The sequence below is a fragment of the Hyla sarda genome, chromosome 7 (assembly GCF_029499605.1).
Source record: "Hyla sarda isolate aHylSar1 chromosome 7, aHylSar1.hap1, whole genome shotgun sequence".
NCBI lineage: Eukaryota > Metazoa > Chordata > Amphibia > Anura > Hylidae > Hyla > Hyla sarda.
The window spans coordinates 110,243,930-110,258,080 of record NC_079195.1 but is presented as its reverse complement, the minus strand read 5'-3'; the positions used below and the strand labels follow the sequence as shown (position 1 = coordinate 110,258,080).

Sequence of the window (14,151 nt, the reverse complement as noted above, 5' to 3'; positions counted from 1 at the left end):
GGGAAGGAATTATTACCTCTAAATTGCATAAAAATGCGGTACAGTACGCTTAAAAAAAATAGCTGTGCACTAAACACAAAATTGCACTCTCTAAGACCATTAGGAATGGACTGCTGGGTATTATACCGTCTACAGACTAGTATAAGCAGCAGAACCACCATCAGGGGGTACAGCCAGAGCCCGGCCCACTGAACCCCCTGCAGGCAACCACCCCTGTCAGGAAAGGCGTACACATTGATGAGCAGTATGGGCTCCCTCACAGACTAGCTCCTGTACCGAGTTTAATGCAAAACTACCTCCCCTAAGGAGGATGGCCACCCCTGCAGCCCCCACCAGACCAGTAGGAGTGGCCGTGGGACCACTGCATGGCCAGATGGTTGTAGGACCTAGAAGAGGGCAAAGCACATTCCTGCAACATATACACATCTGAGAATCTAAAAAAAGGTAAGCACAGTCTAACCTCTCTCTAATACTCACATTAATACTGAAGAGGTTGAGATTAGCCATGGGGAATAAAAAGAAGGTTAGTGCAGATGATACTAGTTACCACTCCGGTCGGGCAGATCCTTCTCGCCGCTGTCTGTCAGCTTCCATGGGTTCTCCAGAGATCTTTCCAAAAACTCATCATAGACAGGTTTCTGTGGCACTTTGTACAGCTGGTGGACCTCTGGGTCAGTGAACAGCTGCTACACTGTCTGCTCCATCTCCTCTTCATCTGAATGCTGGGAGTCTCGCAGGCATCGATGATCTTTTTTATAGAACTCAACTTCTGCGATGTCCTTTCCTTTTCCTGTGCTTGGTCCCTAGGGGAGGAATCAAAGGATATTCCTCCAAAGACTAGGCACCAGCAGCTGGAGGTGGGTTAGGTGCTACTGGGCCAGGAGAGAAAGGAGGCAGGGGGCAGGAGACAGTGGCCCTGAATTCAGGGAAGGGGATAGTGGAAAGCCATCTCCTCGGTGTGAGGGTCTGGGGACAGGAAGTGCTTGGGGGGGGGGGGGGGGCAGGGGCTAGAAGGGTCTGGGCAGGGGTGGTGACTACTTTCACCTTCTTGCCCAGTCCATCTCTCTGGTGGTGCTGTCGTGACAGGGTGGAAAGAGTGGTGCAATCACCCATGGTAACCAGATTGCCTCTCAGTTTTTGCATCTTGGTGATGAAGGGCATACAGGTACGCCCTTGCTCCCTGGTACTTAAAGGACCAAGGGTGTACCCGTGCGCCTGTGGGAATTTCAGCAGGCACCCTGCGCAAATGCCCAGGGGGGGGTCCTTAAAATAAGGGGGAATTGGGTTGTCCAAGACACCCACAATTACCTGAAGGGATAGGAGTGAGGTTGCAGGGGGTGCCATTCCTCCTATTGGTCTGGAAGCGACCACCAATAGCCGATGGGGGGGGGGGTTAACTTTCGGTTTCCCTGTTCTACCAACCCACAATAGGCCGAGTAGAAAGGGGGAAACCGATGAGGACCGGCGCCGAAGTCCACTTAATCGGTGGCGATTATTGACAGAAGAGGACGGCGATGCAGCTCCCTGGATCCTATGGAAGCCGGTGAATTGCCTAGCAACATCTGGAGGGCTACAGTTTGAGACCACTATACAGTGGTCTTTAAACTGTAGCCATCCAGCTGTTGCATAACTACATCTCCCAGCATGCCCTTCGGTGATCAGTACATGCTGAGAATTGTAGTTTTGCAACAGCTGGAGGCACACTGGTTGGAAAATACTGATTTAGTTAACAGAACCTAACTGAAGGTTTTCCAGCCAGTGTGCATCCAGCTGTTGCAAAACTACAACTCCCACCATACAGTGCATGCTGGGAGTTGTAGTTTTGAAACAGCTGGAGGTTTGCCCCCCCCATGTGAATGTACAGGGTACAAGTTTGAGCTGCGGCAAATTTTTCAATGCAGTGCAAACTCCTAGTGGGAAACTCATCGTAACCCGCCAGTGCGAATGTACCTTAAAACCACATAAGGGTAAAGCACTACATTTACACCCCCTTACACCTCCCCCCCCCCAATAAAAATGAATTGTACGGCAGTTATTCCCCAAAACTGAGCCTCCAGCTGTTGCAAAAAAAACACAACTCCTAGCATTTCTGGACAGCCAATGACTGTCCAGGCATGCTATAGTTTAGCAACAGCTGGAGGCACCCTGTTTGGGAATCACTGGCATAGAATACCCCTATGCAATCCATAATGTAGTCCTCAAATGTGCATGGTGCTCTCACTTTGGAGCCCTGTCGTATTTCAAGGAAACAGTTTAGGGCCACATGGGGTATTTCTGTACTCTGGAGAAATTGCACTACAAGTTTTGGGGAGCTTTTTCTCCTTTTACCCCTTATGAAAAGGAAAAGTTGGGGACTACACCAGCCTGTTCGTGTATAAAAAATTTTACCCTAACATGCTGTTGTTGCCCCACACTTTTTCCCAAGTGGTTAAAGGAAAAAAAATTATATGGAAAAACACCCCATATGTGGGTGTTAAATGCTCTGCAGGCGCACAACAAGGCTCAGGAGTGAGCGCACTATGTACATTTGAGGCGTAAATTTGGGATTTGCAAAGGGGGTGGCTGATTTTACAGTGGTTCTGACAAATGAATATTCACATGTGACCCCCATTTTGTAAACTATACCCCTCACAGAATGTAAGGGGTATAGTGAGCCTTAACACCCCACAAAAAAATATTTCACTAAAATGCAGGTGTTTTCCAATTTTTTTCCCCCCTTGTGAAAAAAAATTTACTCGAAGCCCCCCCCCAAATTTGTAACTCCATTTCTTCTGAGTAAGAACATATCCCATATGTGGATGTAAAGTGCTCTGCGGGTGCACTACAATGCTCAGAAGAAATGCACCAATAGGCATGGAGAGAAAATTTGTCTGGAATTGGAGGCCATGAGTGTTTACAAAGCCTTCATATTGCCAGAAGAATGGACCCCCACTTTGGAAACTAAACCCCTCACGTAATGTAATAAGGGGTAATTTTCTCCTATAGCCCCTTGTAAAAAAATAAAAAAGTTAAGATTTGGGGAAAAACAGCAATTCAGTGAAAAATTTATACATTTAAAAAAAAGTCGTCAAACACCAGCGAGGCATTAAGGCTCACTGTACCCGTTATGCTCTTTGAGGGGTGTAGTTTCCAAACTAGTATGCCATGTGGGTTTTCTGCTGAACTTTGAAGCCCTCTGTCTTCCAGGAGTAAAAACATGTCAACTTTATGATGCAAACAAAGTAGACATATTGTATATGTGAATCAAGTGATAAATTTGGAATGTCAAATTTAGAAAGAAAAAGCAAATCTCACTCTTACATTCTTTATGAGAAATTTTTTGTCTCCTACAAACTAAAGTCTGGAGCTCAGTCACTAGAAAACATTTGCCAACAAAGCGGGGTTATGTAATACCAGACAGTAATTAACAAGTATGCTTCATAGAGATTTATTGCAAAACTCAACACATTAAAGACTTTACATATGATAAAGAGTGGAACCGTGTAAGGTAAGGATCTTAGGTTTTTCTTCAGTGTTAAATACACCCTTGTTTTGGGTTGAGACGCCTTAGCCAACCATGGCTTTGATCTCACATGGTTCCGATGGATTATTCTTTTTGGTCACTGTGTAACTACAGGATTCCTTATGAAATACAGCTACACATTCCTTCTTATCATAGATTGGTGTACGTGTCCTGTAACAAAGATAAAAAGGCAGAGTCACTCTAAAAACAAGTAGATAGTGTTATGCTGCACTAGGGAAAAAAAACCTTCCAGGGCTAGGTAATAAGGCTTTAAATTTACATAGGACAGCTCAAGTCTAGCAGAACAGCAGCTAATCTTACCTTTTTTGGCTCCTAGACATCCTTACACAAAAGCCCATGTGGCCTTTCTTCATGAGACAACCACTTTAAGTATAGAATCACAGTGTATATGCAGATTTCAGACTGCAAGAAATCCGTCAGGCAGTTGGAGATACGCTGCACATTTTTCCTTACGGAGCCCTGTGTGTAGTAAGATCTCGAGGGGCGCACGTGTAAGTCACTTTGGTGTGCTTGGCCTTCCTCCAAACCTTACTACACACGGCTGCGTCAGGGAAGCCTTGTGTCTGGTCATAGCAAAGTGTATTTCTGTTCACCAACAGATTACTGGCAGTGTGAAATATGCTCCTTATACACCATGTTTGACCCTACCCTAAAAAGGTGATCAGTTGACTTTGCTGCAGCTCCAGTAATGGTACAGTTCTCTTTTATACCCAGACAGCCATCTGCAGCTCTTAGTACAGCTGTATTTGCTACTATTTGCTATGAGTGAAAACCCAACCCCATAAAAAGCCTTGCAACCAAACTTAAGAGGGAAATATTTTTCACATATGCAGAAAAGAGACAACTCTGTTCATATACAGACATTTAGCAAGTCTTTAAAATGGAAGAGCTGCTTGTACTTTGGAGACAAATGACAAGCATCCATTTTGGAACGGACCAAATGTAGTCACTAGTAGGCTGCACTTGCTCCATTGAAACCAACAGACCCAAGACAGGTTAGCTGACATTAAAGCATGTACATAGCCTGAAATAAAATAAAGGGTTTTACAAAAAGCTTTCTAACTTACAATGAACAACAGCTCAGGCCATGTTTATTACAGGAGCACTCTTCACAGTCCAAAGTCCACACGCTCTCTATTTTGTGAAATTTTCCTTTATGCTCACAGCCTAACACAAGATACAAAAATTGAGAAAAAGAAAGTTTAACTAAAGAGCAATATGCATAGTTTGACCATTATACTGCAGAACGGTAGGCATAACACTACTGACTGAAAATAATTTTATACAAAAATCTGTTTTAGAAAGCAAGGACTTGAATGAATTGTATGGCCACATATACATATACACACCCTTTTACATTATGCTAACCCAATGGCGGTATGCATGTACAGAAGGCTCAGTACACACTCCCCACCCAGTTATACATGGCCCCTTCATAATTAAGTTCAAGTGGGGAGTTTTACAGTTTGTTACCTGTAGTTCTTGTTATCAAATTAAATTTCAATTTTGAAGTCATACACTGAGTACTAGACAGTGCAACAGAGCATGCGAGCACAACACCAAGAGCCAGAAGGACTTTCTACGAGGGAAAAAAAAAAACAAAACAGGGGGTTAATAGTCGGTCTGCACAATTTTGTGACAAAATATACACACACACACACACTCTAAATTTATATCATGATTCCACCCATAGTAAATATGGATAATTCGTTAACCTGATCGGGCTAAGTCTATGGAAAAAATGAAGGCATAACAATTCACGTAGCTCTGTGTTTTATCTCCCCACTGTACAGCTTTCTGATGAACATGGGGGAGGGGGTGTATGCCAACACCAGGCAGGTGAGCAATTACTTTTTCTCTTGAAGTGGAGTACATTTGGACCTGGCTGGGTTTATGTTAGTACACCGCCATTTATTCTAGTGTCATTTGAATGTGCTTTAGTGCTCAGTATAATCTGTAGTGCTGTGTCAGGTTTGGTAGCTGACTTGCCTACTGTTGTGCACAGAAATGTACACCTCTGCTTTTTCTGTCTAGCTTGTACCAGAAATGGCTTTACTATTTGTACACTTGTTGGGAAACAAATCTCTTAACCCACAACCTTTTCAGAAGCAAAAGCTGCAAGCATGTACATGTATAGAGAGATTCAGCTGAATGGTGTTGAATAGTAATTCAAGGACCCCCCCCCCACCCCATAGGATTATGCTGCACTGTGCACAGTGGAATTTCTGTGCCAGATGGGTCTGGCACAGAAATGCCATTTTCAGTGCCCGCACAAACAAACATGTTCATCCTTTGTCCGCATGGAATGCATAGCGGCCTATGAGGCAGCGTATTCCTGTGTGATCCTAGCGCCAGCATCCGCACTATTCTATGTGGACATTCCACAGTGTAAACATAGCTTTAGAGTGCTTTCTCACCACATGTGAAGTGATCCATGGCACAGATACATCAGCAAATAGCCAAAATAAGGTGCAGAGAGGCACAGGCGCCATTGATTTCAAGTGTCCAAACAGTCAGCTAGTGACCAAGCGTTGGTAATTTTCCGACTGTATCGGGCATTAGTCTGACTCAAAACCAGAGTCCAAGACATACTTTGACTACATTCAGATCATTTTTCCAATTGTATACAGTAGCGGGCTTTGTCAAAGCCAACAAAATCAATGGCAGTGAGACCACTCCATAAGGCAGTGTTTTTCATACAGTGTGCTTCAGCTGTTGCAAGTCTACAACTCCCAGCATGCCCAGACATCCAAAGGCTTTCCAGGCATGCTGGGAGTAGTTTTGGTACAGCTGATTGCACACTATTTGAAAAATTGCCATGAAGGAATACATTGGCATCCCATTTTGACAACATAATCATGTAAAAACACAATATATAAAATATAGTACACTAAGGGTGCATTCACATCACAATTTTGTCATACCATTTTAAGTCAGTTTTTTTTAATTGAAAACATACCTTAACAAAAAGTGTATGCAGTAGTGTGCCCAATACAGTTCACATTGACTACAAGAATATTACATTTGCATACACTTTCATTAAAAGTCAAGCACTTTGTAGACAATAAAACAGGACACAAAGCCAATGGTAGACAAGATTTGTGCACTAGAAAAATAAGAATGGATAAGTACAAAAAAAAAAAAAAAAAAAAAAAAAACACACTTAGCCATATAGATCTTGTATAAGTTTCTATATGGGTGATCAATGTATACAGCAAGCAATACTGTTGTGTACAATGTCAAAAAAACAAAACCATATAGCAGAAAACATGATCTAAAAAGCACCCATGCTGTTAAATACTAATGCTATGTGAAAGCCCCCAGACAGCCAACTTACCATTGTAGCTGAGTAGCTGCTGCAGGTAGGAATCCCAGGGCTCAGAGTAACATATTTATATCATGTGACTAATGGTAATTAATTACATTAATTAATTACATGGTAATTAATTAGATTAAGACATTTGGAAAAGTGATATTTCCTTTAGCAATTCATACAGGTGTGTACGCAGTAGACGTGTACCTGCAGATCATCATATATCGTATGTCTGGAAAATTTTGCTGAAGATGGGAAATGTCATGAAACTATGTTGAAGCTGAGAAATGGTAAATAAAAAGGCTTCACTATTTCAAATAGGTGTGTCTCTTGCTTCCACCACTACCACTGTTCAATTCAGAACTTAGGGGGAGATGTATCATTGCATTTAGACCATTTTTCACATCTACAAATTTTGCGCAATTGCGCTTTTTTTGCATAGAGCTGCGTTTTTTTTGTTGGATAGTTTTTTAAAGTTGTCACCAGTTTGGCCTACCGTACACCACCTAATCCAGTGGACTGGTATGTATCAATTGCGCAAAAAAAAGTAGATGGTTTTCTTTGTGCAATTGTGCTTTTTTTTGCAAGATAAGTAGTCTAACCTAAGAGTGCTAGCAAGGACTCCTAGAAAATGGCAGACAGTGGAAGATGCAGGTGGGGGATGCAGGAGCCATCTCTCAGCACTGCAGTACTACAACTACTCCCATCATGGGACAGAATCTGTCCCAAATTGGGAGTAGTTGTAGTACCGCAGCGCTGAGAGACGCACATCCCCCGTCTGCGGTACTCTATTGTGACTGTTAGGACTACTACTCCCATCATGGACAGACTATGTCCATGATGGGAGTTGTAGTCCTGGGGCTGAATGACAGATCGCAGCAGGTCATTCACCAGAGACCCGCTGCAATCTGCATTTATTAACTTAAAAAGCCGGTGGTACATGCGGCTCCACTGCGCTGCCGCCGGCTCCCGTGTGCAGATGTCACGATTCCTATTCCCCGCCGCCGGGAGACAGGAGCTCTGATTGGTGGAAAGCCATTCACCACTATTCACCAATCAGAGCTCCTGTCTTCTGGCGGGGATTATGAATTGTGAAAGGTCTATACAGGGGAGCGAGTGGAGCCGCTTCTACAGTATATAATTATGTGTACTGTACCCCCCCTAATACTGACCCCTTCTATAGTGAGCGCTGGGAACGCTGTGTGATTGACAGGTCCCCAGCGCAAGTATCCGGCCCCACTGACCTTTACATGTTGTAAATCTTCATAATACACACTGCCCGTCCTCCTCTTCTTTCTTCTGATGCCGGAGACGAGCGGCTTCTGTATCATAGTCTATAGACAGAGTGCTCCCTCCCTTCCTCCACACTGCACAGGGGTGGGGCCAGACAACGGCAGGGGGCGCTCTGACTATAGTGAAAGCAGAAGCCACGCGTCTCCGGTATCAGAAGAAAGAAGAGGAGGCCGGGCAGTGTGTATCATAAAGATTTATAACATATAAAGGTCAGTGGGGCCGGACACTTGCGCTGTGGACCTGTGTGTAAATCACACAGCGGTCCCAGCGCTCACTTTACAGGGGGTCACTATTAGTCTGTGGGGGGGAAATACACATAATAATTATATACTGTCGAAGCGGCTCCACTCACTCCCCTGTATAGACCTGTCACAAATCATAATCCTCGCCAGAAGACAGGAGCTCTGATTGGTGAATAGTGGTGAATAGCTTTCCACCAATCAGAGCTCCGGTCTCCCGGCGGCGGGGATTATGAATCGTGACATCTGTATACAGGAGGCGGTGGGTAGCGCAGTGTTGCCGCCGGCTTTTTAAGTTAATAAATGCAGATGGCAGCGGGTCTCTGGAGAATGACCTGCTGCGATCTGTCCTTCAGCCCAAGGATTAAAACTCCCATCATGGACAGAGTCTGTCCATGATGGGAGTAGTAGTCCTAACAGTCACAATACAGTTTCACAGCTGGGGGATGTGCAAGAGCCATCCCTCAGCACTGCGGTACTACAACTACTCCCATCATGGGACACAAAATGTCCCATGATGGGAGTAGTAGTCCAAGGGCAGACTGACAGATCTCAGGGGTCTCACTCTTGAGACTCCTTGCAACTTCTCTGCCCCTGACCCCTAGTGATGACATCATTAGGGGGCGGGGCTTCACAGTCCAGGCCTGAAGCCAGGGTGGTAAGTATGGCTCTGTTCTCATTATGCGTTTTGCATAATGGGAACAGAGCCTTTTTGGCAGTGTGTTCCCAAACAGGGAGACTCCAGCTTTTGTTTACCTACAGCCCCCATGATGGGAGTTGTAGTATAGCAACAATTGGAGGCTCCCTCTTTAGGAACACACTGCATTGTGTGCGCTCTCCCCAAGGGGAGAGCGCCAAAAATGTTCTAACCCATTTTTCGTGTTTTTATTTTCTTGCCATTTCAGATACATGAATGCGGAGGACTACCTGAGATTCGGTGGACTTTGAAGATGACCAGCGTTTTTTAATGTCAATAAAAGGGTTAACGAGGGCTGTGGGGAGTGTTTTTTTAAATACATTTTTTATTTAATGTGTTGTGTTTTTTATAATTGAAATTTCAGGCTTAGTAGTAGAAGCCGTCTTGTAGACGGAATCTATTACTAAGCTGGGCTTAGCGTTAGCCCAAAAAACAGCTAGCGCTAACCCCCAATTATTACCCCGGTACTCACCGCCACAGGGGTGCCAGGAAGAGCCGGTACCAACATGCCAGGAGTGTCAAAAAATAGCGCTCCTTTGCCTAGGCGATAACAGGCTGGGGAGGGCCAGTGACAATGGTCCTCGCCCATCCTGGTAAAGTCAGGCTGTTGCTGTTTGGTTGGTGTCTGACTGACACTGAAAATATGGGGAACCCTATGTGTTGTTGTTTTTTTTTGTAATAAAAAAAAGTGTGTGGTTCCCCATATTTCAGTCAGATACCAACCAATCAGCAACAGCCTGGTGTTACCAGGGTGGGCAAGGACCATTGTTACTGGCTCTCCCCAACCTAAATTACCCCAGCCTGTTACCGCCTAGGCCCAGGAGCGCTATTTTTGACACTCCAGGCCTGTTGGTACTGGCTCTTCCCGGCAACCCTGTGGCGGTGGGTAACGGGGTAATAATTGGGGGTTAGCGCTAGCGGTTTTTGTGGCTAACGCTAAGCCCGGCTTAGTAATAGATTCCGTCTACAAGACAGCTTCCACTACTAAGCCTGAAAAATTCTATAAAAAAAACACGACACATTGAAAAAAAATTATTAAAAAATAAATAAAACACTCCCCACACAGCCCTCATTAACCCCTTCATGACCCAGCCCTTTTTCACCTTCAGGACCTGGGCATTTTTTTGAAAATCTGACCACTGTCACTTTAAGCATTAAGAACTCTGGAATGCTTTTAGTTATCATTCTGATTCCGAGATTGTTTTTTCGTGACATATTCTACTTTATGTTATTGGTTAAATTTCACTGATATTTGCATCCTTTCTTGGTAAAAAATCTAAAAATTTCATGAAAATTTTGAAAATTTTGCATTTTTCTAACTTTGAAAGTCTCTGCTTGAAAGGAAAATGGATATTCCAAATAAATTACATATTGATTCACATATACAATATGTCTACTTTATGTTTGCATCAAAAAATTGACAAGTTTTAACTTTTGGAGGACACCAGAGGGCTTCAAAGTTCTGCAGCAATTTTCCAATTTTTCTCAAGATTTTCTAAATCGTACTTTTTCAGGGCCCAGTTCAGGTTGGAAGTGGATTTTAAGGGTCTTCATATTAGAAATACCCCATAAACGACCCCATTATAAAAACTGCACCCACCAAAGTATTCAAAATGACATTCAGTAAGTGTTTTAACCCTTTAGGTGTTTCACAGGAATAGCAGCAAAGTGAAGGAGAAAATTCTAAATCTTCATTTTTTACACTCGCATTTTCTTGTAGACCCAATTTTTGAATTTTTACAAGGGGTAAAAGGAGAGAAATCACCCTAAAATTTGTAACCCAATTTCTCTCGAGTAAGGAAATACCTCATATGTGTATGTCAAGTGTTCGGTGGGCGCAGTAGAGGGCTCAGAAGGGAAGGAGCGACAATGGGATTTTGGAGAGTGAATTTTTCTGAAAGGGTTTTTGGGGGGCATGTCCCATTTAGGAAGCCCCTATGGTGCCAGAACAGTGGACCCCCCCACATGTGACCCCATTTTGGAAACTACACCCCTCATGGAATTTAATAAGGGGTGCAGTGAGCATTTACACCCTACTGGCGTTTGACAGATATTTGAAACAGTGGACTGTGCAAATGAAAAATTTTATTTTTCATTTTCACAGACCACTGTTCCAAAAATCTGTCATACGCCAGTGGGGTGTAAATGCTCACTGCAGCCCTTATTACATTCCGTGAGGGGTGTAGTTTCCAAAATGGGGTCACATATGGATATTTATTGTTTTGCGTTTGTCAGAACTGCTGTAATAATCAGCCACCCCTGTGCAAATTACCTCAAAATTTGTAAGGCAATTTCTCCCGAGTACGGCGATACCCCATATGTGTCCCAAAACTGTTGCCCTGAAATACGACAGGGCTCCAAAGTGAGATAGCGCCATGCGCATTTGAGGCCTAAATTAGGGATTTGCATAGGGGTGGACATAGGGGTATTCTATGCCAATGATTCCAAAACAGGGTGCCTCCAGCTGTTGCAAAACTCCCAGCATGCCTGGACAGTCAATGGCTGTCCGGAAATACTGGGAGTTGTTATTTTGCAACAGCTGGAAGCTCCGTTTTGGAAACAGTAGCGTACCAGACGTTTTTCATTTTTTTGGGGGAGGGGGGCCTGTGTAGGGGTATGTGTATATGTAGTGTTTTTTACTTTTTATTTTAGGTTAGTGTCAGTGTAGTGTAGTGTTTTTAGGGTACAGTCACATGGGCAGAGGTTCACAGCAAGTTTGCCGCTGGAAGTTTGAGCTGCAGCGCAAAATTTGTGCCATCTCAAACTTGCAGCACTCACTGTAAACCTCCGCCCATGTGACTGTACCCTGTACATTCACATTGGGGGGAGGGGGCAAACATCCAGCTGTTGCAAACTCCGAGCATGCCCTTTGGCTGTCCGTGCATGCTGGGAGTTGTAGTTTTGCAACAGCTGGAGTCACACTGGTTTGGAAACACTAAGTTAAGTAATAAACTTTCAAGTGTTTTGCAACCAAACTTAGTGTTTCCAAACCAGTGTGCCTCCAGCTGTTGCAAAACTACAACTCCCAGCATGCATGGTCTGTCAGTGCATGCTGGGAGTTATAGTTTTGCAACAATTACAACAGCTCGAGGCACTGAGGTAGGAAACGGACAATGTTTCCCAACTAGTGTGCCTCCAGTTGTTGCAAAACTACAACTCCCAGCATGCCCAGACTGTCCAGGCATGCTGGAAGTTGTAGTTCGGCAATATCTGAAGGATCAGATGTTGCCGAACTACAACTTCCAGCATGCTTGGGCAGTCTGGGCATGCTGGGAGTTGTAGTTTTGCAACATCTGGAGGTCCACAGTTTGGAGACCACTGTATAATGGTCTACAATCTGTGCTCTTCCAGATGTTAGAGAACTACAACTCCCAGCATGCCTGGACAGACTGAGCATGCTGAGATTTGTAGTTTTGCAACATCTGGAAGAGCACAGATTGGAGACCATTATACAGTGGTCTCCAAACTGTGGACCTCCAGATGTTGCAAAACTACAACTCCCAGCATGCCCAGAAAGCCAAAGGCTGTCTGGGCATGCTGGGAGTTGCAGTTTTGAAACTCCCAGAGGCAGCAGTGAGATCGCTTTACGGCGATCTCACTGCTGCCAATGAAGATGCCGCACTGCTGCCGGAAACTCACCGCCGGGAAGCAGCGCCGCCGGGACCGCCTGGAGGACGTCGCTCGCGCCGGGACCGCTCGGGACACCGCATGGCCGGGTAAGTGACGCCGGGGGATGGGTCAGGGACACTTAGCAGAGCAGTGTGTGTCCCGATCCCCGTGATCGGGACTCACACACCGCGCTGCTAAGTATTTTCATAGCGAAACGCTGCTATCAGCTAGTCAGATTTGACCAGCAGATAGCAGCGATTGCTGGGGGGGGGGGGGGGGGATGAAACCCCCCGTGGTCGCATGGTAAGATGGCTGGCTATCAGTGATAGCCACCATCTTACCGGGCGCTGCGGGATGCCGCGAGTAGCGGCAAAAATGTTCATGACATACCTGTATGTCATGGGTCGGGAACACCTTGCCACCCATGACATACAGGTATGTCATAGGTCGGGAAGGGGTTAAACCTTTTATTGACATTCAAAAAAAAAGCTGGTCATCATCGCAATACACTGAATCTGACGTAGTCCTCCCCATTCACGTATCTGAAATGAGAAAAAAAAAAAGGTTAGGACATCATTTGCTATCTCACCTGGGGAGTGCGCCCATACTGCAGTGTAACAGGGAGCCTCCAATTGTTCTTGCCTACTGTATCCTGTATATACAGTCATCTATAGATGGCTGTATATACAGGAGAGCGCACAAAGATTTAACTCAGAACTGCTCAGCAGCAGTGTGGGTTAACTCTTTTCTTGCTGGGCTCCTGTATAGTATACATGGATACACTATGCCCCCTGTATACTATACAGCGGGCGGAGGTAAGTAGTGATGCTCTGCACCCTGTATATGTATATGCTATACATCACTCCTTACCTCCTTACACTCCGAGGGGCGGGTGCTCTGCATCTGACCCATGGAGTAGTACCTGAAGGCAGTGAAAAAAATGCACACAGGGTACAAAAATGTTTGTTTCCGCACACCAGCAAAAATGCAAGAAAAAACACAAGGGGAGAGATTAATCAAAACCTATGTAGAGGAAGAGCGGTGCAGTTGCCCATAGCAACCTATCAGATCGCTCCTTTCATTTTTTTAAAGAAGCAATCTGATTGGTTGCCATGGGCAACTGCACTACTCTTACTCTGTACAGTTTTTTTTATAAATCTCCCCCAAGAAAAATGACCAAAATGCAGGAAAAGCTGGGACCGTTTTTCAGGCGTTTTTGCTGTTGGACAAAAAAAACCTCAGTGGAATCCTGAAAAACAATAGAACAAAAGCCCAGCGTCCAGGATACACCACTTTTCCTGTGAGGTGTAGAACAGGTCTACAAATAGAACTGTGTGGAGATTTAGACCATTGCACGAAATTTATCACGGGGCTTGCACAAGCTTGATAAATTTGGAGAAATTGCACCAAATTTAGACCAACCAAAATGATCTACAAAAAACGTCTACCAGCAACAACATTGATGCATCTCCCCCAT

At 44.5% G+C, this 14,151-nt stretch overlaps 1 protein-coding gene across 1 annotated transcript; it reads right to left on the bottom strand.

Moving 5' to 3' along the window:
• Window positions 1-686: 686 nt before the first annotated feature.
• On the bottom strand, window positions 687-6,980 carry LOC130283161 (beta-microseminoprotein-like). The gene is made up of 5 exons (XM_056532354.1): window positions 6,861-6,980; window positions 4,997-5,102; window positions 4,591-4,690; window positions 3,556-3,673; window positions 687-803 (listed from the first exon to the last, which is right to left on the bottom strand). The coding sequence occupies exons 1-5, from the start codon at window positions 6,861-6,863 to the stop codon at window positions 687-689; spliced, it is 444 nt and encodes a 147-aa protein (XP_056388329.1). The 5' UTR covers window positions 6,864-6,980.
• Between the last annotated feature and the right edge of the window lie 7,171 nt (window positions 6,981-14,151).